We start from the raw sequence: 23,868 nt of genomic DNA on the forward strand, positions 1-23,868 counted from the left end.
AAACTGCCCCAATTTGCTTTAGTTTTTTAAATACTAAATTAGGACAAATACAGTCCTCTTCCGCTTTATAGTTCCACTGCACACTTTCTGTATTCCCTACAACAGTAATGTGTTATGAACATTAATTGAACTCTTAGGGGGAAAATCACTGTTACTCACTTAGCAAGCATAATGTCTGTTGAGTATTTCACCTGACATTTATTACTGTGAATTGTGTTCAAAATCTCAAATGAAAAAAGCTTTCTTTGACAGGTGGAATAATTTTACTATTTAAGGTAATAATACAAATTTTAAATATTACAGAATATATTACTGATGTCCATTTGAATGACCTGCCATCAAATGAAGGTGTTAATCCACGATTATCAGCAAGCCCTCCTAAATCAGGCAATTTGTGGCCAGGATTGCCACCCACACACAAAAAAGGTAGAAGTTTCAGTTACTCAGGTTCCTTTGCTTTGACAGTTTAAAGTGTTAATTATGAAATATTATTCAGGCTTTTTAAAATTGACAGCATCATTTTATACAGCCATGATTTAAAATATTTTTGTGTGTGTGGCACAAATTTATGTATGACAGAGTTTACTCTTTGGGCATAGGGTTCTGAGTTACAGCACATGCATAGATTGTTAGAACCACCACCACAAACACAGTGTAGAACAGTTCCAGCTCCCCAAAGAAGTCCCTCATAGTACTGTTTCATCCATAGTACTATTCCATTCCCTCCCAAAGCCCCAGCCCTATCTGTTCTTTATTCCTATTGTTTTTCCTTTTCCAGAATGTCATATACATGTAATCATAAAGAACATAGTCTTTTGAAATAGGCTGCTTTCACTTAGCTTAATGCATTTGAGATACAGTCACATTACATGTCTGAATAGTTCTTTTTTATTACTTAATATTTCATTGTGTGACTATGCTGTGTAATACACTGAACTCGGTGAGTGCATATACTCACTGAAGGATATTTGAATTTGTTTCCAGTATTTGGCAGTTACAAATAAATATTTATGTACTAGTTTCTGTATGAACATGAATTGTCACTTGCTCAGGATAAACACCTGGATGTAGGATGATTGGGTTTTATGTTAGTTTTATGCTTAATGTTGCGTGAAGTTAAAGAGTCTTTATGACTTTGTGTTAGAATTATTTAAAGACATCAAAGACATAAAAAGCATGATCTGTAAATAAAAAAAAATTAAAATCTTTTTTGGCAAAATTATTAAGAGAATGAAAAGATTGGGAGAAAATATTTGTAAATCACATAGCTGACAGAGGGCTTGTATCTAGAATATATAAAGACCTCTCAAAAACTTAATAGAATCCTTTCTTCAAATAAAGCTTTACTTGGAAGCGACAACAAATAAGTAAAAGCAAAACTGTTCTGGTTGAAGTCAAGATGGGGAGACTGAACCCTTTCTATTTCATCACGGTTTCTCTTTGAGGATTTTTGGTTGTTTTTTGTGTTTTCTTTAGGTAATGCTCTTGAATGGTATTTTGACAGATTTTTTTCAGCAGAGTAATTTTGCTGTTAATAGTTTCAGAAAAAGTGTAAAGGAACTATTTTGATTTCTAAAAGAAAAAATTATTCTATACTTGTTTTTCAATCCTAGTTCAATCTGCATTATCTCCAAAGAGAAAAAAACAGCACAAGAAATACCGAAGTGTTATTTCAGACATATTTGATGGAACAATCATTAGTTCAGTTCAATGTCTCACTTGTGACAGGGTGAGTATGTGAGGATTATAATACACAGGAAATTTCTTTCAAATGCTTCTTAAAAAACTGACAAGATGGTGTGAGTAGTTTTAATTCCTTCTCTTTGCTATTGATGATTATACATGTATTTCAGGTGTTTGCATAAGTATAAATTGATTATAAGAGTAGAACTTGTTTTTTGGAAGTAAAGCAGCATACTTTTTTAAGGATGGGTCTTGACTTGTCATTGAACAGGCATGCATTAGTAGGAAGAATTAACTCAGTTCTTCATCTCTGGTCACAAATAAAGGAGTATGTTGCTCAGCAACCAGAATTTGAAACACATGCATATTCTCCCAAGGCTGATGAAATTAGTAGGAAACAGTTGTTAACGACTTGTACAAGGCTATGAATGTATCATCTCACTTGGTTGTATGGTTTGTAAATATTTTCTCATGTTAAGATTGGATTCAGATAATAAAAGTAGTATCAGGTTTATACAGAAGAGCATAAATTAATATCATCATGAGATTTTTAATAATACCTCTAAATTCCTGAATTTCTTAGAGGTTTTAAGAGTGGTTTTACTTCAGTATAGTGATGAATATAATTAAATGTAAAATGACATATCTCAAAAAAGAAATAACCCCAAGAAGGTTTTCTGTTATTGTGTTAGAATTAAGTCAAATCTAAGGGTTTTCAATAGTCTATTTTAGTATCAGTTATTTAAATAGAATTATCCTGAAATATTTTCAGCTGTTTAGGTTTTGCATCTTGTTTTTTAAACTACATTTAATAACTATCACTAGAGGTCATTTTCAAAAATAAATGCAGTAGTGATAAACAGTTTGAACCTTAAGCTACAGTGGCTGGGTGTGAGGTACTTCTATTTACCACTGTGTTCTCGACTAATGGGGATGTTAGTAGTTATAGTTTGTGTGAAGATTAAATTTAGAACAGTTCTTGGTACAAAGCAGTTTTGCTTTAGTTGTTACTATTTTTGCTTTGTTATTACTATAAAAAGCAGTTTGGTGTTTTGGTTTTTTTCCTTATTATAATTTGCTTGGATCTTTGCCATCTAAAATCTGTCCTCAGGTGTTTGTGCTGGATTATTTTCATCCCATTCTTAAAACACAAAACAATTTTAGGTGTCTGTAACCCTCGAGACGTTTCAAGATCTGTCCTTGCCGATTCCTGGCAAGGAAGACCTTGCTAAGCTGCATTCATCAAGTCATCCAACATCTATAGTCAAAGCAGGATCATGTGGCGAAGCATATGCTCCACAAGGGTGGATCGCTTTTTTCATGGAGTATGTGAAGAGGTATGTGTGCATTTTCTTTGTTACTAGTTCATTGTTAAAACGCTGTTTCTGCTGTACTGGCAGAGCATTTCCTTTCTTTTTTCTGTCAATGATGTTTCAGGTTTGTTGTCTCATGTGTCCCTAGCTGGTTTTGGGGTCCAATAGTAACCTTGCAAGATTGTCTTGCTGCCTTCTTTGCCAGAGATGAACTAAAAGGTAAGAAATACAAAATAGTTTTCATCTATGATTAAACTGTTGTGAATGAGCTAAAATATTAGTAGGACTAAATATGAAATGTATTCATAAAAGCTAAATTTTGAGGCAGCTTAAATAGTGCTTGCCCATATTGCCACAGTGCCAGCATCTGTCATGACGACATAAATACTATAAGTAATATCTTGAAATAACTGATACAAACTCCTATAGTACTAGACAATACAATATTTGAAGTGTGTTAAATCTGCTCTGAGATTGAGAAAAGAGAAAATTCAGCCAGTATAAAAGACTGTGAATCTGAATTAGTCTGAATTTCTCAGTGGTGTTTAAATCCAATCCTTCACTATTTTAAGGTGCCAACACCTTGCTTCAGCATACAATACACAGTCTGAATTTTGTTGAGTGAATAAATGGGCGCAGTGTTATTTGAGATGGGCCTTCTGGGTTGAAAACAAGAGGGAGGTGAAGGGTGTTGTAGGCAAGGTTAATATGCCGACTTGAGCAGAGACTGAAAAGTGCATTACTGTTCTACGGAATCAGCGTGACAAACTCAAAGAACTGCAAAACCAAAAGAAAATAGCTTGCTTTTAGTTGGAGAGGAATAACCAGATCTGTTCTATCCTCAGGTGATAATATGTACAGTTGTGAAAAATGCAAAAAGTAAGTGTCATTGGCAGTGCTTTTAATTGCATGCTTTGTATTTTAAATGATATTTTTCTTGGTTATTTGAATTGGACAGGTGAGATTTGTCCTAGTAAAAATGAAGAAACCTATTCTGTAAAACAAATCCAAGGTTAAAAATTTAACAAATTTAATAGGCTTAGCGAATATGTGACAGTGTATTTTGAGATAAGGTAAGTATGTCATTTTGCAAATAAAACATTTTCCGTATATATTATAGACATATACTAGGATATATAACGTGCATTTTTATTACCTAGGTTAATTCTGCCATCATAAATAATGCAGTATTCTCTTCTGGTTTCTCACCGTAACAGGCTAGATTTAAGAAGTGAAAGTGATTATAAAGGTACATAGTTTCAAGTCTATGTAAAATTCAGAAAGGTTATATTGTCTGTAATGTTACCTGCTATATGAGGGCCAAGTAAAAAAAAAAAAACAGATAAGAAAAGTGTGGATTTGAGGAGGAAGGAAAGCTCAAGAGGGAAGGGTTGTATTTATAATTATGACTCATTCAAGTTGTATGGCAGAAACCAGGACAACGTTGTAAAGCAGTTATCCTCCAATTAAAAAATAAGTAAAATATGAACAATAAAAAGCATCATACTATTTAAAAAACCAAAAAGTATGATTTTGTTTCTTTATATCTATACTAGCTGCCTTTTTCTATCTTGTAATAAATTTAGGCTTTTAAGTCTTCTTGGTGATGAGTTAGAAAAGAAAAATGAAGAATTGAAAGCAAATACGTTTGAGGTAGAATGAACTAGAAAATTTTTCTGAATCTAATAGAAAAATAAAGGCCTCCTAATAAGATACAAAATCTTCATAATACAAGCTTATGGCTTTTGTCAAAAACCCAGGGAAATGTTGATCTACAGCTATTGGTCTTCTTCATGACAAAAAGGTAAAGTGTACTGTTTGGTCAGTAAGGAAGAAAAGCTGCCTGTACTTTCTAAAGAAAAGTACACTTCTAGTGAATTAGAAAGTATTTATTATCAGTTTGTCCTGGAAGTTACACTTGATAGCTGAAGACAGAGTTGGCCCAGAGGGGAAATCTTTCTTGGGAAAACAGTGCCAACTAAAAAAAAAAGTAATAATGAAGATGGAAAAGAACTTGCATCCACCCCAGAATCCAAAATCAAAGTAGAGATCTGTCAGTGAAAATGAAGTTGCTCTGTTGTGTCTGACTCTTTGCAACCCCATGGACTATAGCCCACCAGGCTTCTCAGTACATGGGATTCTCCAGGCAAGAATACTGGAGTGGGTTGCCATTTCCTTCTCCAGGGGATCTTCCCCACCAAGGGATCGAACCTGGGTCTCTCACATTTCAGGCGGATGCTTTAACCTCTGAGCCACCAAGGAAGCCCTGAGATCTGTCAGGTATATGTTAATATTGATTATTGGGAATTCTCTGGCACTCTAGTAGCAATACGTGAACCGTGAACTTCCAGATGTTCAAACTCGTTTTAGAAAAGGCAGAGGAACCAGAGATCAAATTGCCAACATCCGCTGGATCATCGAAAAAGCAAGAGAGTTCCAGCTAATCATCTATTTCTGCTTTATTGACTATGCCAAAACCTTTGACTGTGTGGAGCACAATAAACTGTGGAAAATTCTGAAAGAGATGGGACTACCAGACCACCTGACTTGGCTCTTGAGAAACCTATATGCAGGTCAGGAAGCAACAGTTAGAACTGGACATGGAACAACAGACTGGTTCCAAATAGGAAAAGGAGTACGTCAAGGCTGTACACTGTCACCCTGCTTATTTAACTTCTATGCAGAGTACATCATGAGAAACACAAGCTGGAATCAAGATTGCTGGGAGAAATACCAATCACCTCAGATATGCAGATGATACCACCCTTATGGCAGAAAGTGAAGAGGAACTAAAAAGCCTCTTGATGAACATGAAAGAGGAGAGTGAAAATGATGGCTTAAAGCTCAACATTCAGAAAACGAAAACCATGGCATCTGGTCCCATCACTTCATGGGAAATAGATGAGGAAAGAGTGGAAACAGTGTCAGACTTTATTTTGGGGGGCTCCAAAATCACTGCAGATGGTGACTGCAGCCATGATATTAAAAGACACTTACTCCTTGGAAGAAAAGTTAATGACCAACCTAGATAGCATATTCAAAAGCAGAGACATTACTTTGCCAACAAAGGTCTGTCTATTCGAGGCTATGGTTTTTCCAGTAGTCATGTATGGATGTGAGAGTTGGACTGTGAAGAAAGCTGAGCGCCAATGAATTGATGCTTTTGAACTGTGGTGTTGGAGAAGACTCTTGAGAGTCCCTTGGACTGCAAGGAGATCCAACCAGTCTATTCTGAAGGAGATCAGCCCTGGGATTTCTTTGGAAGGAATGATGCTAAAGCTGAAACTCCAGTACTTTGGCCACCTCATGTAAAGAGTTGACTCATTGGAAAAGACTCTGATGCTGAAAGGATTGGGGGCAGGAGAAGGGGACGACAGAGGATGAGATGGTGGATGGCATCACCGACTCGATGGATGTGAGTTTGAGTGAACTCCGGGAGTTGGTGATGGACAGGGAGGCCTGGCGTACTGAGATTCATGGGGTCGCAAAGAGTCGGACATAACTGAGCGACTGAACTAAACTGAACTAGTAGTTAAGACTCTGTGCTTTCACTGTCAAGGACCAATGTTTGATCCCTGATTGGGAAACTAAGATCCTACCAGCCATGTGATATGGCAAAAAAATAAAAAATTGGTTATTAATAATAGCCATTCTTTATTTATCTCAAGTTATTAATTTCCACATTCAGGGGTAAAGGTTGTAGGGACTTTCCTGGTGGTCAAGTGGCTGAGACTCCATGCTCCCAATGGAGGGGGCCTATTAATAAAAGATTCCACATGCTGCAGCTAAAACCTGGTGTAACCAAGTAAATAGATATATTTTTACAAAAAAAAAAAAGAATAAAGGTTATATAATATATTGACCTGACCAATTCTATAAAACTAGGATTTTATTTTACCTGGTTTCAGCTGATACATGAATGTTGTAAAGGCATAGCCAGACCACAGACAGTAGATTTCTCATCAAAGAATTACATAACTCTGAAGTTTTATCTTAATTTAAATAATTTTTAACAGAAAGTGATTCCAGTGTTTTATTAGTATGTTTTTAATTGGTAGCATATAATTCAGTAGTAAGCGTTTTTAGTTTGATACCTTTGTCTCTGCATTTTCTAAAAGATTTTGCTGTATATTTGAAAATACTAAAGGTTTTGTAGATTTGTATGGGAAACAGTTTTATTAAAATTGATTTTCCCTTTACCCCTTAGGTTGAGAAATGGAGTAAAGTTTTGTAAAGTACAAAAGTTTCCTGAGGTATGGGCTTTATGACCATTCATTTCATTTTATGCGGTAGGTGAAGCTTTAATGTAACACAGTGCAGTGAATACTTTAGCATTTGTTGAAGATTGAAGTGGTCCTATTGACCAATTGCTATGTATACCCATTATGATTATCCATTTTAAAAATACTGGATCAAGTAAGTGCCCCTAGCAGTAAATAAAACTGTGTTAAACACAGTTTAATCAGACATTGTAGGGTCTTGCAGGTATAAAGTGTAAAATTGGAAAAACCAGTAGCTATGGAGTTAGGAAGTACCACATTTCAGGATTTCCACATTTTAACATCTCTGGAATGTTAATTGGATGATTAAGAATTAGATGATTATGTTTAATCTTGACAATAAGTATATTTAATAGACTCCTTTATCTAGAACAAGAAATTTTGAAATAATCCTACCTTTCTCTTTTAAAAAGATTTTGTGCATCCATCTTAAAAGATTCAGACATGAACTGATGTTTTCCACCAAAATCAGTACCCATGTTTCATTTCCACTGGAAGGCCTGGATCTTCAACCATTTCTAGCTAAAGATAGTCCAGTGCAAATTGTTAACTATGATCTTCTGTCAGTCATTTGTCACCATGGAACTGCAAGTAGTAAGTATCCAAGTTTGACATACGATTTTGCATTAAAAAAAGAAACATCTGAGTTGATCTCAAACAAGGCCTGATTGAACCAAAAAAAAATGTAAAAGATTTTTATTAATTATTTTATTTTGGTTTTTAAAATGTCAGAAATTTTAAGAATTTGAATAATTTTACTCTCATGTTTAAAACAGTAGAAATACATTTTGTGTTAAGATAAATAGGATTTTAACATGATTATTTTTACACTTTTTTTTTTTAAGATTGCATTCTTTGTTATGATTTTGATTTCCTCCAATGATGGTTGTAAGGGTACCTACTGGAAAAAATAGGTTAGTTCTTGCTATATCTCTGCTAGGTAGGAAGTGAGGCTACAAAACTAGTTTTATCTTCCATTCTTGTGTTAATTTTATATCACTGAAATAATTTAAATTTTATCTGCCTGAATTCAGGTGGACACTATATTGCCTACTGCCGAAACAATCTAAATAATCTCTGGTATGAATTTGACGACCAGAGTGTCACTGAAGTTTCAGAGTCTACTGTACAAAATGCAGAAGCTTATGTTCTCTTCTACAGGTGAGGTAATAACTCATGAGTAGGCTGTTTTGACAAAGATGACAAAGCATCTCATATTGAGGTTAATAGTGACTTCTAAGACTTTCAGAGTGGATTGCTGAGTAAAGATTAGAAATTGTTTTACTCTCCTTATTTGAGTAAAAGTGAAGGTTTGTGTGTAGAATGATCTTTTGTTAAGAAAATGTTAAATCATTTAGTTGAGGGGCAAAGGGTTATATTTTGTTTTAGAAACATTTGTTTTACTTTTAAAAATTAAGCACTGATAGTAGGAACTAAATACCAAATTTTCTCCTAACATAGCCAATAAAGGAGGTATTAATATAATATACTTTACAGTATCCTCTAAAAGATTGTACAAGCTACTGTCTTATTAGCAATCATTTGAATGTCTGTTTTCTAACAGTAGTTATGTGGATACCAGTAGTTATCACCTAGATATCACCCCTAGGGTTATAATGTAGTGGGGGAGGCAGGGAGCAAAGTATAATATATTTCTTATGAATAATTTTCAAGACCTAATAAGATTCACAGTACAGTCCACCTTCCATGTGGATGGGTTTTGCATCTGAGGATTCAACCAATGGCAGATAAGAAATATTGGGGAGGGAAAGATTCCAGAAAGTTCCAAAAAGCAAAACTTGAAATTGCTCACCAGTAACTATCTAGCTACCATTTATGCCCTATATACTAATGTTTGCATAGCATTTATATTATATTAGATATTATGTAATCTAGAAGTATTTTAATGTATATGAGAGGATATGCACAGGTTACATGCAAATGCTACACCATTTTATATAAGGCTTTGGTATCTGCAGGGTTCCTGGAACCAGTCCCCCATGGACATGGAGGGATAACTCTATTAGTGTGTATGCAAAGTCTAATAAGGAAGTGGAAAAATCCACTTTACTAGCCTAATGGAGTAAAATGCTTATTGAATATAATGAATCATTGTCCTTAATAGGAAGAGCAGTGAAGAAGCACAGAAAGAGAGGCGAAGAATATCAAATTTGTTGAACATAATGGAACCAAGTCTCCTTCAGTTTTATATTTCTCGACAGTGGCTAAATAAATTTAAGACCTTTGCTGAACCTGGCCCTATTTCAAATAATGATTTTCTCTGTATTCATGGAGGTAAGAAACTCTAATGAAAAGTAGTAGTAGGAAGTTGCTATTAAATAATTTACAAATAAGGCAAGAGCCAAGGATTTTCCTCTTCCATTTATTTTCCATTTCCCATCTACATTCCAATATAAATGTATTTAATTTACTGTCGTCTCAGAAATTAGTTTTTTCTTATAAGTATGGGTAATCTATAGCCTCTTCATAGAATGGATATTAATATTTATTGGGTACCATTTCCAAATGCTGTGCTAGAGTCTAAAAATACCAGAAACACTGTTTCTGTTCTCAAAGCTCCAGTTTCTTAGTAAAGACAGATGCATAAACACCTGATTAAGGTACAGGGATCACTTCTATTGCTCATCATTTTTCTCAGCTGAGAGACATCCAGCTCCAACCGTATCCATGGCTCTTATCCCTTTTGTCTAAATGAATAGCTGGCTCTTTTCCTAACCAAAAAAATGTACTTAGAATTTAACAACAAAAAAAAAAACCTCATGCAGTTATTTGCTAAATATAACTTCTGCCTTTGTGACTGACTGTTACTGCCTGTTCCCATGACAAATAATACCTTAGTGTGACACTTTTAATTAAATTTCATGGTCAAAGACTTGTTATTCTCATTTATTAATTATTTTTGCAGTGAAACCTCAAGAGATAGTAGAAATGTCCTGTATTGGATTTAGAAATCTAAACTTTGAAAATATTTCTGTATGTGAAATTTTTCTCTTATTACTTTCTCCCACTTGAGCTATTAACTTAAGTCTCTTCCTGTTCAGAATCTCCCTATAATCCTTTTAAGGCTTTTATCTGTGCCTGCCTTTTATTTTGGTTACTCATGTAAATTCTTCATTTCTTCTTCTGGATTATAAGGTCCATGAAGAAAAGATTGTCTCTGGTTTATCTCTGGTTTGCCCCAGTACATAGTCAATGCTTAGTAAAGATTTATGTAAGTTAAATACCTGAACATCTTGGTTAACTTACTCTATATTTCAAGAGAAAATATATCTTCAGGAACATATGTTTATACTTAATTTTCTGCCTCTTGGGGAGATTTTTTAAGAATAATAACTGAAAAAATGCTAAGAATTAATCAGTTAAAATTAACAAAAGGAACGAGACAGATTCATTTTAAACTTTTCTAGGTGTTCCTCCACGAAAAGCTGGTTATATTGAAGACCTGGTTTTGATGCTGCCTCAGAACATTTGGGATAACCTATATAGCAGGTTTGTTTTTTTTAATCAGTATGATGTTGTGAAAATCAGCTTATGAAATTTGTTGAAGAGAGATTGGTTATTTTGTATGTGCTCCTTGTGCTGTATGTTGCTTATGTAGAATATTCCCTTTTTCCTTCATTTATTCACGCTGAAGCATGACTGGAGAGACTTTTGTAGCTAGAGTGGCCCTGATCTAGATAATTAATTCTAATTTTTCTGTTCTGATCGTCTATCTATAAAGGTATGCTGTGATATTTAACTCTCTAAAGTTTTAAATTTTATTTAAAAATATTTCACACAATCCCCTAATATATTTCTTAAAATATATTGAAAATAATTCATTTCATGAATTCTTATTTGAGTGGACAGGGGAAGTCTCCTTCTGATTAAAACTTGATTAAAACTGTGGCTGTGTATAACTTAAGATTTATAAACATATAAACATGCTAATTTTTGACAGCTACTTCTTTTATTGTATGTTATTGTTGCCCCAAACATTTTGTAACAAAAGTAGCTGTAAGGGAAAGTTCAAATATAGATAAAGCAGACAAATCAATAAACTGATATAATCATTGACCCTGAAAAGCATAAAAGCAAGTCCTCACAATAATTTAGTTTTTACATTTTATGAAAACTTGGATACATTTCCTAGATCACCTTTCTTCCAAATTATCATAAGTATTAATATTCTTCATGCCTTAGGTATGGAGGAGGACCAGCTGTCAACCATCTGTACATTTGTCACACTTGCCAGATTGAAGCAGAGAAAATTGAAAAAAGAAGGAAAACTGAATTGGAAATTTTTATTCGGGTAAAAAAATGATGCTTTTCAAATTAGAAAAATGATCTAGAGTAAAGAAAAAGAAGTGACCCTTAGAAAAACTCTGTAAGTGAAATGATTGGATGAAAAAGTTGTAATAGATTTTAAGTGTTATAGTCACATAACAGTGAGAGACCCCAGTAAGGTGACTGTAGTTCTAGTGAGTTAAGTTCTTCCTTTGTGGATTTTTGTTTTCATGGATTGGTAATAAATTTTGGTTTGTGTATTGGCACTGGCAAGAAGTCTTACTGAAATAGTTATAGATTTCGATAAGCTAGTGATTGTTTTGGAAGGCATCTACTCAGATTGCATTCTCTACTTTTACTCCTTTGTAAAGTAAATATTGTTTGGGGGAGCTCTCTATACTTATACCTAGTTCCCACAAAGTGAATATATTACAAGATGTTTCTTGATTACAGGCAATAGAAAGTCTGATCAGAATCAATAGGAAGAGCTGAATAACCAGGTTTTATGGAGAGAAAGAATACACTTCAATTTGTCTAGGTAGCATTAAGTAAGTTTTTTCAAAGTGGTACTGTCAGTAAAACAGCTCCAACTATTTATTTATTCAAATTCCTAATAGAGAATCCTACTAGAGTTTGGGTCACTTGAGAGGCATGTTCACTGTATTCCTGTTCAAATTATATTGGTGGAGGGATAATTCTGTAAGGGAAAATTGAGATTTTTTTTTAGTAAAAGATGGGGAGAAGTTACTGAGTAGATACTACAGATGAATAGTACATTTCATGTTGTGGACACACACTTCTCTTCACACATACCTGTTTCTTTTCATAGATTTAGAGGTGTTTTTGTGTGTGTGCCCTTGCCTAAATAAAGACATTTTTACATACACAGGAGAATATTACAGGTGTGGATTGATTTATTGTTCTTGAACCTCATTTGCTTCCTAAATATAAAGAGGCAAATTTTAGTTAAATATTAAAAATAGGTCATTCCATGAATACTTAAATAGATGGCTAATGACTATCCATTAGGATTTGATCAATAGAAGCCATTCTAAGTATTTTGAGTAGAATAGGAATACAAGCAATGCAAGACTTAAATAACTACTAAAAGAACTGTCAGTGAAAATCAAGAAGACCATAGCTGACTTTCAGGAAATATGGAAGGTGGGTAGGCTGCCATACTAGAGATAGGAGCAGGGACAGTGGCTCACAGTGGGGTTTCAGAGCCCAGACAAGGAAAAGAAAGCTTTTTGTAGTAGCGTGGGCCTGGTCAAGGGTGTTGGAGCACAGGCAACATAGAAATGGATTTCCATGTTGGCTGGAGATGGATATGTGAGGAGGCGCAGTGTAGTGGTGGTGGCAGATTTGAGGGACGGATTTCTTGTGTGGGATTGATTCCATGTGTAGGATTGATCAGATAATACAGGCATAATGAGAGCCAGATTTCTTATTGTCCGATAAAGGAGTTACAAATACTGAAAGAGAAAAAACTAAGGTGGACTCTTTGTTGTTGGATTAAAATTGTAGATATCTTTGTGAACTCACTGTCACACACATATGCATATGTGTGTGCGTGCTCCGTCATGTCGAACTCTTTGGGACTTTCTGGACTGTAGCTCGCCAGGTTCCTCTGTCCATGGGATTATCCTTGCAAGAATGCTGAAGTGGGTTGCCATTTCCTCCTCCAGGGGATCTTCCCGACCCAGGGAACAAACCCAAGTCTCTTGTGTCTCCTGCATTGCCAGGTGGATTCTTTACCACTGGGCCACCTGGGAAGCCCATACACATACATACGGAGCTATGAATGTGTGTATGCGTACATGTAGATAGAAATGAATGATGAACCTAAATTAATTTCCTAACTCTTGTTGTTGAAAAGGCCTGGATAACTCCAGTAGGATTGAGCATACCCAGCTTTCTTCAGATCTTGGCTTCTAAACATCTTTCTGTAGTCAAAGTGACCAGCCCTCCTTGGAGAAATGGCTGCTTTCAGGGCTGAGGCAAGAGAATTGCAAGATGAGCTTGGGATTTCATAGTATTCCAAAAAGTTAAGAAGTTTCTGAAGAATGATGGGGAAATGTCAGAAGTACACAGAAGCCAGCTTGAAGGGACTTTTCCTTGCTGAATTTCGGATAATGCGTGCTTCAAAATAAATTATAATAGTATTCAGTTCAGTTCAGTCGCTCAGTCGTGTCTGACTCTCTGTGACCACATGGATTGCAGCATGCTCAGCCTCCCTGTCCATCACCAATCCCGGAGTATTACCCAAATTCATGTCCATTAAGTTGGTGATGCCATCTAACCATCTCATCCTCTCTCGTCCCCTTCTCTTCCTGCCCTCAATCTTTCCCACCATGAGGGTCTTTTCCAGTGAGTCAGCTCTTCACATCAGGTGGCCAAAGTATTGGAGTTTCAGCTTCAACATTAGTCCTTCCAATGAGCACCTAGGACTGATCTCCTTTAGGATGGAGTGGTTGGATCTCCTTGAAGTCCAAGGGACTCTCAAGAGTCTTCTCCAACACCACAGTTCAAAAGCATCAATTCTTAAGGGCTCAAATTTCTTTATAGTCCAACTCTCACATCCATACATGACCACTGGAAAAACCATAGCCTTGACTAGATGGACCTTTGCTGGCAAATAATAGTATTATATAAAGGACAGAAATGGTATGGACCTAACAGAAGCAGAAGATATTAAGAAGAGGTGGCAAGAATACACAGAAGAACTATACAAAAAAGAGCTTCACGACCCAGATAATCACTATGGTGTGATCACTCACCTAGAGCCAGACATCCTGGAATGTAAAGTCAAGTGGGCCTTAGAAAGCGTCACTACGAACAAAGCTAGTGGAGGTGATGGAATTCCAGTGGAGCTATTTCAAATCCTGAAAGATGATGCTGTGAAAGTGCTGCACTCAATATGCCAGCAAATTTGGAAAACTCAGCAGTGGCCACAGGACTGGAAAAGGTCAGTTTCATTCCAATCCCAAAGAAAGGCAATGCCAAAGAATGCTCAAACTACTGCACAATTGCACTCATCTCACATGCTAGTAAAGTAATGCTCAAAATTCTCCAAGCCAGGCTTCAGCAATATGTGAACCGTGAACTTCCAGATGCTGAAGCTGGTTTTAGAAAAGGCAGAGGAACCAGAGATCAAATTTCCAACATTCGCTGGATCATCGAAAAAGCAAGAGAGTTCCAGAAAAACATCTATTTCTGCTTTATTGACTATGCCAAAGCCTTTGACTATGTGGATCACAATAAACTGTGGAAAATTCTGAAAGAGACGGGAATACCAGACCACCTGACCTGCCTCTTGAGAAATCTATATGTAGGTCAGGAAGCAACAGCTAGAACTGGACATGGAACAACAGACTGGTTCCAAATAGGAAAAGGAGTACGTCAAGGCTGTATATTGTCACCCTGCTTATTTAACTTATATGCAGAGTACATCATGATAAAGCTGGACTGGAAGAAACACAAGCTGGAATCAAGATTGCCAGGAGAAATATCAGTAACCTCAGACATGCGGATGACACCACCCTTATGGCAGAAAGTGAAGAGGAACTAAAGAACCTCTTGATGAAAGTGAAAGAGGAGAGTGAAAAAGTTGGCCTAAGGCTCAACATTCAGAAAACAAAGATCATGGCATCTGGTCCCATCACTTCATGGGAAATAGATGGGGAAACAGTGTCAGACTTTATTTTGGGGGGCTCCAAAATCACGTGATTGCAGCCAAGAAATTAAAAGATGCTTACTCCTTGGAAGAAAAGTTAATGACCAACCTAGATAGCATATTCAAAAGCAGAGACATTACTTTGCCAACAAAGGTGTGTCTAGTCAAGGCTATGGTTTTTCCAGTGGTCATGTATGGGTGTGAGAGTTGGACTGTGAAGAAAGCTGAGTGCCAAAGAATTGATGCTTTTGAACTGTGGTGTTGGAGAAGACTCTTGAGAGTCCCTTGGACTGCAAGGAGATCCAACCAGTCCATCCTAGAGGAGACCAGTCTTGGGCGTTCACTGGAAGGACTGATGCTAAAGCTGAAACTCCAGTACTTCGGCCACCTCATGCAAAGAGTTGACTCATTGGAAAAGACTCTAATGCTGGGAGGGATTGGGGGCGGGAGGAGAAGGGGACTAGAGAGGATGAGATGGCTGGATGGCATCACTGACTCAGTGGAGTGAATTTGAGTGAACTCTGGGAGCTGGTGATAGACAGTGAGGCCTAGCGTGCTCCGATTCATGGGGCGCAAACAGTTGGACACGACTGAGCAACTGAACTGAAAGGAAATGGGAAGTTATATGCAGCAGGTGATTCTTGGGATTTTCTCTTTTGGGGGTTGTGTTTTTGATCATGCAGTATGTGGGATCCTAGTTTCTGGACCAGGGATCAAACCTACACCCCCTGAAATGGAAGTGCAGGGTCTCAACCACTGGACTGCCAGGAATCACCCAATAGGTGATTCTTAACTGGATTCTTTGCCTATAAACAATATTATTGGATCATTTAGTAAAATGATGGGGTCTGAGGATTAGATGCTAGTATTATATGAATATTTCTAGGTTTTTATCATTTGTGTCAAATGTTTAAGAAAACCCTATGTACAGCGTTTTGCAGACTTTAATGATCATTTCTCTGGTGTTGTGTGAAAGTTGCTCAGTCTTGACCGACTCTTTGCGACCCCGTGGACTATACAGTTTGGGGTATATACTGCATCATATAGGACAGTACCAGACCCACAGTGTTTTGTCACCTAGGCACAAAAACAGTATTCAGTAGACCAGTGACTTTTAGGTGATGGTCGGTAGTAAAGAATCTGCCTGCTGATGCAAGTGATGCAGGTTCAATCCCTGGGTCGAGAAGATCCCCTGAAGAAGGAAATGACAACCCACTCCTGTGTTCTTCCTTGGATAATTCCATGGACAGTGGAGCCTGGTGGGCTACAGTCCATGGGGTTGTTAAAGAGTTGGAAACAACTTAGCTACTAAACAACAATAACATATGGTAAAGTTAGTGAATCTTATGGATGTGACCCTACTTCTTCATTTATTTTGTGTAAAGTTAGTTACATTGTCAGAGACGATGTGGGATGGTATATCATCTCAGTTAATGGGACAATCAGTAAGACCAGCAACGCTGATACTAGAAGAAGCGTACATTAGGAAGGTAGACCCAAGTCCAGTGCTGCTGCTGTTAAGTCGCTTCAGCCGTGTCCGACTCTGTCCGACCCCCAACGGCAGCCCACCAGGCTCCGCTATCCCTGGGATTCTCCAGGCAAGAACACTGGAGTAGGTTGCCATTTCCTTCTCCAGTGTATGAAAGTGAAAAGTGAAAGTGAAGTCACTCAGTCATGTCCTACCCTTCGCGACCCCATGGACTTCACCCTGCCAGGCTCCTCCATCCATGGGATTTTCCAGGCAAGATTACTTCCTTCTCCGAAATCCAGTTCTAGGCATTTGTAAATCACTTACCATCAAGGGACTTATATCCAGGTTATGTAAAGAATTCATACAACTCAAGAAGACAGATATTCCAGTTTGAAAATAAGTAAAATATTGTAATATACATTATTCTTACTATATGAGCATTAACTAATGCTTAAAATTCTCCAAGCCAGGCTTCAGCAACACATGAACCGTGAACTTCCAGATGGTCAAGCTGGTTTTAGAAAAGGCAGAGGAACCAGAGATCAAATTGCCAACATCCGCTGGATCATCGAAAAAGCAAGAGAGTTCCAGAAAAACATCTATTTCTGCTTTATTGACTATGCCAAAGCCTTTGACTGTGTGGAGCACAATAAACTGTGGAAAATTCTGAAAGAGATGGGACTACCAGACCACCTGACCTGCCTCTTGAGAAACCTATATGCAGGTCAGGAAGCAACAGTTAGAACTGGACATGGAACAACAGACTGGTTCCAAATAGGAAAAAGAGTATGTCAAGGCTGTATACTGTCACCCTGTTTATTTAACTTCTATGCAGAGTACATCATGAGAAACACTGGGCTGGAAGAAGCACAAGCTGGAATCAAGATTGCTGGGAGAAATACCAATCACCTCAGATATGCAGATGACACCACTCTTACGGCAGAAAGTGAAGAGGAACTAAACAGCCTCTTGACGAAAGTGAAAGAGGAGAGTGAAAAAGTTGGCTTGAAGCTCAACATTCAGAAAACAAAGATCATGGCATCTGGTCCCATCACTTCATGGGAAATAGATGAGGAAAGAGTGGAAACAGTGTCAGATTTTATTTTTTTGGGCTCCAAAATCACAGCAGATGGTGATTGCAGCCATGAAAATAAAAGATGCTTACTCCTTGGAAGAAAAGTTAATGACCAACCTAGACAGCATATTCAAAAGCAGAGACATTACTTTGCCAACAAAGTTCCGTCTAGTCAAGGCTATGGTTTTTCCAGTGGTCATGTATGGATGTGAGAGTTGCACTGAGAAGAAACCTGAGCGCTGAAGAATTCATGCTTTTGAACTGTGGTGTTGGAGAAGACTCTTGAGAGTCCTATGGACTGCAAGGAGATCCAACCAGTCTATTCTGAAGGAGATCAACCCTGGGATTTCTTTGGAAGGACTGATGCTAAAGCTGAAACTCCAATACTTTGGCCAGTTCATGCAAAGAGTTGACTCATTGGAAAAGACTCTGATACTGGGAAGGATTGGGGGCAGGAGGAGAAGGGGACTAGAGAGGATGAGATGGCTGGATGGCATCACTGACTCAATGGACATGAGTCTGAGTGAACTCCGGGAGTTGGTGATGGACAGGGAGGCCTGGCGTGCTGCGATTCATGGGGTCGCAGAGTTGGACACGACTGAGTGACTGAACTGAACTGAACTAAGCATATGAATAAGTACACATTCTCATTAGTCATTAGTAAAATGCAGATTATAGCTACAGTGAGATACCATTACACACTTTTTAGAATGACTAAAACAAGAGGACAATATCAAGTTCTGACAAAAATGAAGAAAACTAGAAATCTCATAAATATTGTTGGTGGGCATGTAGTGTTACGTGCCAAATGACAGCCAGCTTGAAAATTTTTTAGAGGTTAAACAGCCACTCAGCACAGGACTCCGCCTGACATGCTACATTCCATGGGGTCACAAAGAGTCGGACACAACTTAGCGACTGAACAGCAGCAGCAACACGTGACTCAGCAGTCTCATTCTTAGGTATTTACTTCAGAGAAATGGGGCTTCCCTTGTGGCTCCGCTGGTAAAGAATCTGCCTGCAATGCGGGAGACCTGGGTTTGATCCCTGGGTTTGAAAGATCCCCTGGAGAGGGGAAAGGCTACCCACTTCAGTATTCTGGCCTGGAGAATTCTCTGGAATGTATAGTCTATGGGGTCGCAAAGAGTTGGACAAGACTGAGCAACTTTCACACAACACCAGAGAAATGATCATTAAAGTCTGTAAAACCCTGTACACAGATGCTCATAGCAGAATTGGTCATAGTTGTCCCAAACTGGAAATAATTGATATACCCATCTGGTGCCAAATAGATAAACAAGATGTGGTATATCCATACAATGGAATACAACTAAGTATAAAAATGGTAGAGCTACTGATGCATGCATATGATGAATCTTAGAAACATTATGCAAGTGAAAGAAGATAAGACAAAACATGACTGTGTGATGTCTCATTCCATTTATATGAAACTCCTTTTATAAAAGGGCAAAGTAGATCAGTGGTTTCCTGGGGCTGAGATGAAGTGATTGATTGCAAATGGGTGCAGGGGAACTTTTTAGGGTGTCAGAAATGTTTTAATGGATTGTGGTAGTGGTTGCATAACTATAAACTGAAAACCACTGAACTTTATGTTAATGTAGGTGGATTATTCTTTAATAAAACTTTTTTACTTTTTAAAGCTGTTTTTTAAAATGCAAGTCTGTAATTATTCCATAACTCTAGGGTTTTGTCTTAAAACTCAATAGATGGATTGATTGAATGTTTATCAGGTGTTAACATGTCCTATTAAGATAACTTAGCATCAACGTACAACACATTCTTTGTGTATGAGGAGTTGGCCTCATCAGATAATGAAGCAGAATGGTTGTATTCTGCTACAAAACACGTTTTAGACTTTAAGTGACTGATTTTTTTTTTTCCCTCTGTAGCTCAACAGAGCATTCCAAGAGGAGGACTCTCCAGCTACTTTTTATTGCATCAGTATGCAATGGTTTAGAGAATGGGAAAGTTTTGTGAAGGGTAAAGATGGAGGTAAGTGTGTAACAGAAAGACAAAATTCTTTGCAAAATTTTTGTTTACTTGACAAATGTTTTTTGAATATATGTATTTGGAATTAAACTACTGAACAGGAGATCAGGGATCATACAGTCTAGTTTATATTTTGGTTATTTTTAATTTTTTAAAAACTTTCACAAATTATAGCATATTCATGGAAAGTATAAGGGAACTAAATAAAAACTAGCCCACAATCTTAACATTACAAAATTTTTTTTAATCCTTCCAACAATAAGATTGGTTAAATTATGGCGCATCTGTTACAATGGGATACTATATGAACTTTAAAAGTTATTTGTATAACAGTGTTTAATAATTAAAAAATAAGACGTTCTTGATATATGAAAAAGGTTATAATATAGTATGCATAGTCAGAAACTTTTTTTTTTTTTTAAAGGCAAACATGTACAAAGGCCAAAAGACCAGAAAGATGTGAAAATAATTTACCTATCTTTCTGTAGTGGGATCACAGTATTTTTTTCTTTCTCGTGCCTTTTTTTCTTTTAAAAGTTTTTTGATAATGAAGGTGCACTATACTTTTGTATTCAAGGGGAAAACAAAGTTTTTTCCCTTAGAAAAGGATTCATTTTGAGAATTCTCTGACAGCCAGTGGTTAGAATACTGTGTTTTCACTACCAAGGATCCAGGTCCAATCCCTGGTCAGGGAACTAAGATCCTGCAAACCTTGAGGTACAGCCAAAATATATATATATATATATATGCATTTCAACGTTGCATTGTATAATATTTTTAGTTTAATGACAGTCTGAAACTGAGAGTTGCATTCTTTTTAAATTACAAAGGAATTGTTCTTTTGTAGCATTAAAAGTGCATTTTAATCTGTAATCCCCAAATGGATAGTTAAGAAATTATTTTTATTACATTTTGGGTGGTAGTGAGAAAACTTTACTTGTCTGCTTTCCTGGTTCTGTTTTGGGGAACTAACACCCAAAAGGAAAGAAGCTCAGAATAAGACAGTTAAGAACTGACTAGAATAATCTGACTTTAAAATAATCTGATTAAACAGTTGTATCCTTCATTAATTCAGGTTCAGAAATATGTAGTTGTTTGGTGCATTTATACATTTTGATTATTTGTTTTGCCTTTTAACTTAGATCCTCCAGGTCCTATTGATAACACTAAAATTGCAGTCACCAAATGTGGCAATGTGATACTCAGGCAAGGTAAGTTTGGCTAATACTATTAAGCCTTTGCTTGTTAGTGATTTGTCACACTCTGTAGTTCAGGAGACTCTTAGTATTCAATGCTCTGTGGTGATCTAAATTGGAAGGAAATCCAAAAAAGAGGGGCTATATAGCTGATTCACTTTGGTGTACCATAGAAACTAATACAACATTGTAAAGCAACTGTACACCAATAAAAATTAATTTAAAAAAAAGAATATGTAGGTAAAAGAATCTCTAACTTTTTAAGGCAGACCATAAAGTTGCATCCTATAACTATATGGGCTGATAGCCTGAAGATTCATGTTCTGAAACTTTCCAATTATTCCTAGAGTATTCATATTGGGGGTACATTATGAAAGCTTTTGCAATATGAATATGAAAGTTTGTAAATACTGTTTTTTCTCTATGTACTTGATTTTTAGGAGCAGATTCTGGTCAGATTTCTGAAGAAACATGGAATTTTCTACAGTCTATATATGGTGGAGGGCCCGAAGTTATCTTGCGACCTCCAGTTGTTCATGTTGATCCTGATGCAGTACAAGCAGAAGAAAAAATTGAAGTAGAAACTCGGTCCTTGTAATTCTGAGGATATATAGAGTTCTGATGAGAAATCATTTTCACATCTCCTAGCATATTCCCTTGCAAAAACATTCCTAAAAGCATGTTTATTTTCTCGATTTTTAATGTTTTAGCTTTTTTCCTTCTTACTGGGCATTATGGAAGAATGTGTTAAAATGTATAATATTCTACAGGTTGGCATATTTAATGCTAGATAACTTATAAAGTCTTTCAGTGTAATATTTTTGAAAGAGAGGGGATAATTGTGATCATTTGGCAATCAGGTTATCTTTGATCTTTATACTACATGTAAATCCATAGTCCTTTGTAGCTTTGTAAATACTTTTGCTTTGAAAACTTTTTCATTACCCTAAACCACCATAACTCTGACCAATCTTTTCAGTTCTCTAAAAACCTAATTTAATTGTATAGTTTTGACATGGCTTCATATTATAAAGAGCCTATTTTAAATTGAGTGTCACAGTCAGAAAGATGTTGTTAATTTCCTAAAGCTCAGGAAACTGTTAGGGTGTCACTTCTTTTGCACTGCAGCATATGAATTAGCATATTAATATTTACAAAATGTCTTTTTGAATGTAGCAATGATGTATTTAGTCTGAGTGCAATTTGTGTCAGCAGATATTAATAATTTATTGCCTCTTATACTGTAAAATGTTAAATTTCAGTTCCTATAACCCTGAATAGTGTTTATTAATAACAGTAAAAAAAAACTTTAGGGTTAGTTTTAGGGCACTTTTATTTTGAGAGCATGAATATAGAATGTGTTGATAATGCTGAAGCCTCTTGCAAAATGATTTTTTAAATGAAATGCATAAAGTCTTTTTGAATAACATAGTATGCACTGCTATTTGCTTGATTATGTGATGTCAAAAGTTTAATTATATTCCAAGTACAAAAACAAATGGGATTACTTTGAGAATGTTGAATAGCATTCACAGTGGCTTTGTTTTGGTCTGGGGCAGCTGCCACCAGCTAAAACAGTATTATTAAAATCAGTTCAATAAAAATGATTTAAAAATTTATAACTTGGATGTTGTATTTGTTTGACAGATATTAAGGGTGAAGGGTATAAAGTCTGTTAATATTAATGTCTTGTTATTTCTTAATCAGCAATATGCAAATTAAGTCATTTGGTACAGTATTTAAAGTTTTGGTATTTAATGAAATTAAATAATGAGCCATTAGAATCTATTTGAATTTTTAAAAATATAGATACCTTTTAGTTTTCTTCTTTCTCATGATTATGCTGTGATCCTCTTCAAGGATTGAATGGTATTACTGATCTGGCTTGAATCACCAGAGCTTAGTATTATGCCTGGCATTTAGGAGATAATCAAAAAAGGTTTAGTGCTTTCCATTTATCATGTTTCAGGCACTCTACTAAGTGTGTTACTTACACTTTATCCTGGTTACAACCTTATGACGTAGGTTAGGTGGCTTGCCCAAAGTCATATGTACAGCAGAGAAGTAGCAAATATGATACTACAACTAAAGTCATTGTAACTTTATACCACTGTTTTCATTTACCATGGTATATTATCACCCACTGAATTATTTTAAAACAGATTATGGTGTTAGCATTAGATTCATTAATAGCATCTGTCATTGGGATATATAATATTGATAAGAATACTGGTCTTAGATTTCCTGGCGGTCCAGTGGTTAAGATTCCACACTTCCCTGCAGGGGACATGGATTGGATCCCTGGTTGGGGGAATTCCACCTGCCTCATGGGATGGCCAAAAAAAAGGAGTAGTGGTCTCTAAGAACTCTTTTTTTTTTAACATTATAGTCACTAAATGCATAACAAAACAGTACATAAAGGGTTAACCCCATAGACTCAGCTAAAAGTTGGCATATGTGTTAATAGATATCAAATTTAAAAATTTGGTTTGTCTGAGGATGATTTTCTTGGAACTACTTGAGCTGAAAAGTAGGAAAATTGCAGTTAAGAGATACTGAGGGCCTACAATATTTAAGACTACTACATTGATTTATAACATGAAAGTGATTAGTTTTTGAACCCTGGAGTCCGTTTGCTTATATTCATATCCTCTTCAGTTCAGTTCAGTTCAGTCGCTCAGTCGTGTCTGACTCTTTGCGACACCATGAATCGCAGCACGCCAGGCCTCCCTGTCCATCACCAACTCCCGGAGTTCACTCAGACTCGCGTCCATCGAGTCAGTGATGCCATCCAGCCATCTCATCCTCGGTCGTCCCCTTCTTCTCCTGCCCCTAAACTTTACTAGTAGATAAGTCATCTTTCTACTATGAATTGGT

General features: G+C 36.4%; 1 protein-coding gene across 4 annotated transcripts in view; it reads left to right on the top strand.

Moving 5' to 3' along the window:
• Positions 1–22,516, top strand: part of USP33 (ubiquitin specific peptidase 33) — a 42,340-nt gene extending 19,824 nt beyond the window's left edge. Inside the window, exons 10-23 of one of the 4 annotated variants that reach the window (XM_068966366.1) lie at positions 304–426; positions 1,614–1,729; positions 2,848–3,020; positions 3,121–3,215; positions 3,842–3,875; positions 7,204–7,249; positions 7,690–7,870; positions 8,311–8,437; positions 9,402–9,571; positions 10,705–10,786; positions 11,480–11,588; positions 19,696–19,798; positions 20,938–21,006; positions 21,432–22,516. In XM_068966366.1, the coding sequence (XP_068822467.1) occupies positions 304–426; positions 1,614–1,729; positions 2,848–3,020; positions 3,121–3,215; positions 3,842–3,875; positions 7,204–7,249; positions 7,690–7,870; positions 8,311–8,437; positions 9,402–9,571; positions 10,705–10,786; positions 11,480–11,588; positions 19,696–19,798; positions 20,938–21,006; positions 21,432–21,589 (1,586 nt within the window). In that variant the 3' untranslated portion in view covers positions 21,590–22,516. The remainder of the gene's footprint in view (positions 1–303; positions 427–1,613; positions 1,730–2,847; positions 3,021–3,120; positions 3,216–3,841; positions 3,876–7,203; positions 7,250–7,689; positions 7,871–8,310; positions 8,438–9,401; positions 9,572–10,704; positions 10,787–11,479; positions 11,589–19,695; positions 19,799–20,937; positions 21,007–21,431) is intronic. The other 3 variants (XM_068966367.1, XM_068966368.1, XM_068966369.1) reach the window with 3 other exon arrangements.
• Positions 22,517–23,868: the final 1,352 nt, after the last annotated feature.

The sequence above is a fragment of the Capricornis sumatraensis genome, chromosome 2 (genome assembly GCF_032405125.1).
Source record: "Capricornis sumatraensis isolate serow.1 chromosome 2, serow.2, whole genome shotgun sequence".
Taxonomy (NCBI): domain Eukaryota; kingdom Metazoa; phylum Chordata; class Mammalia; order Artiodactyla; family Bovidae; genus Capricornis; species Capricornis sumatraensis.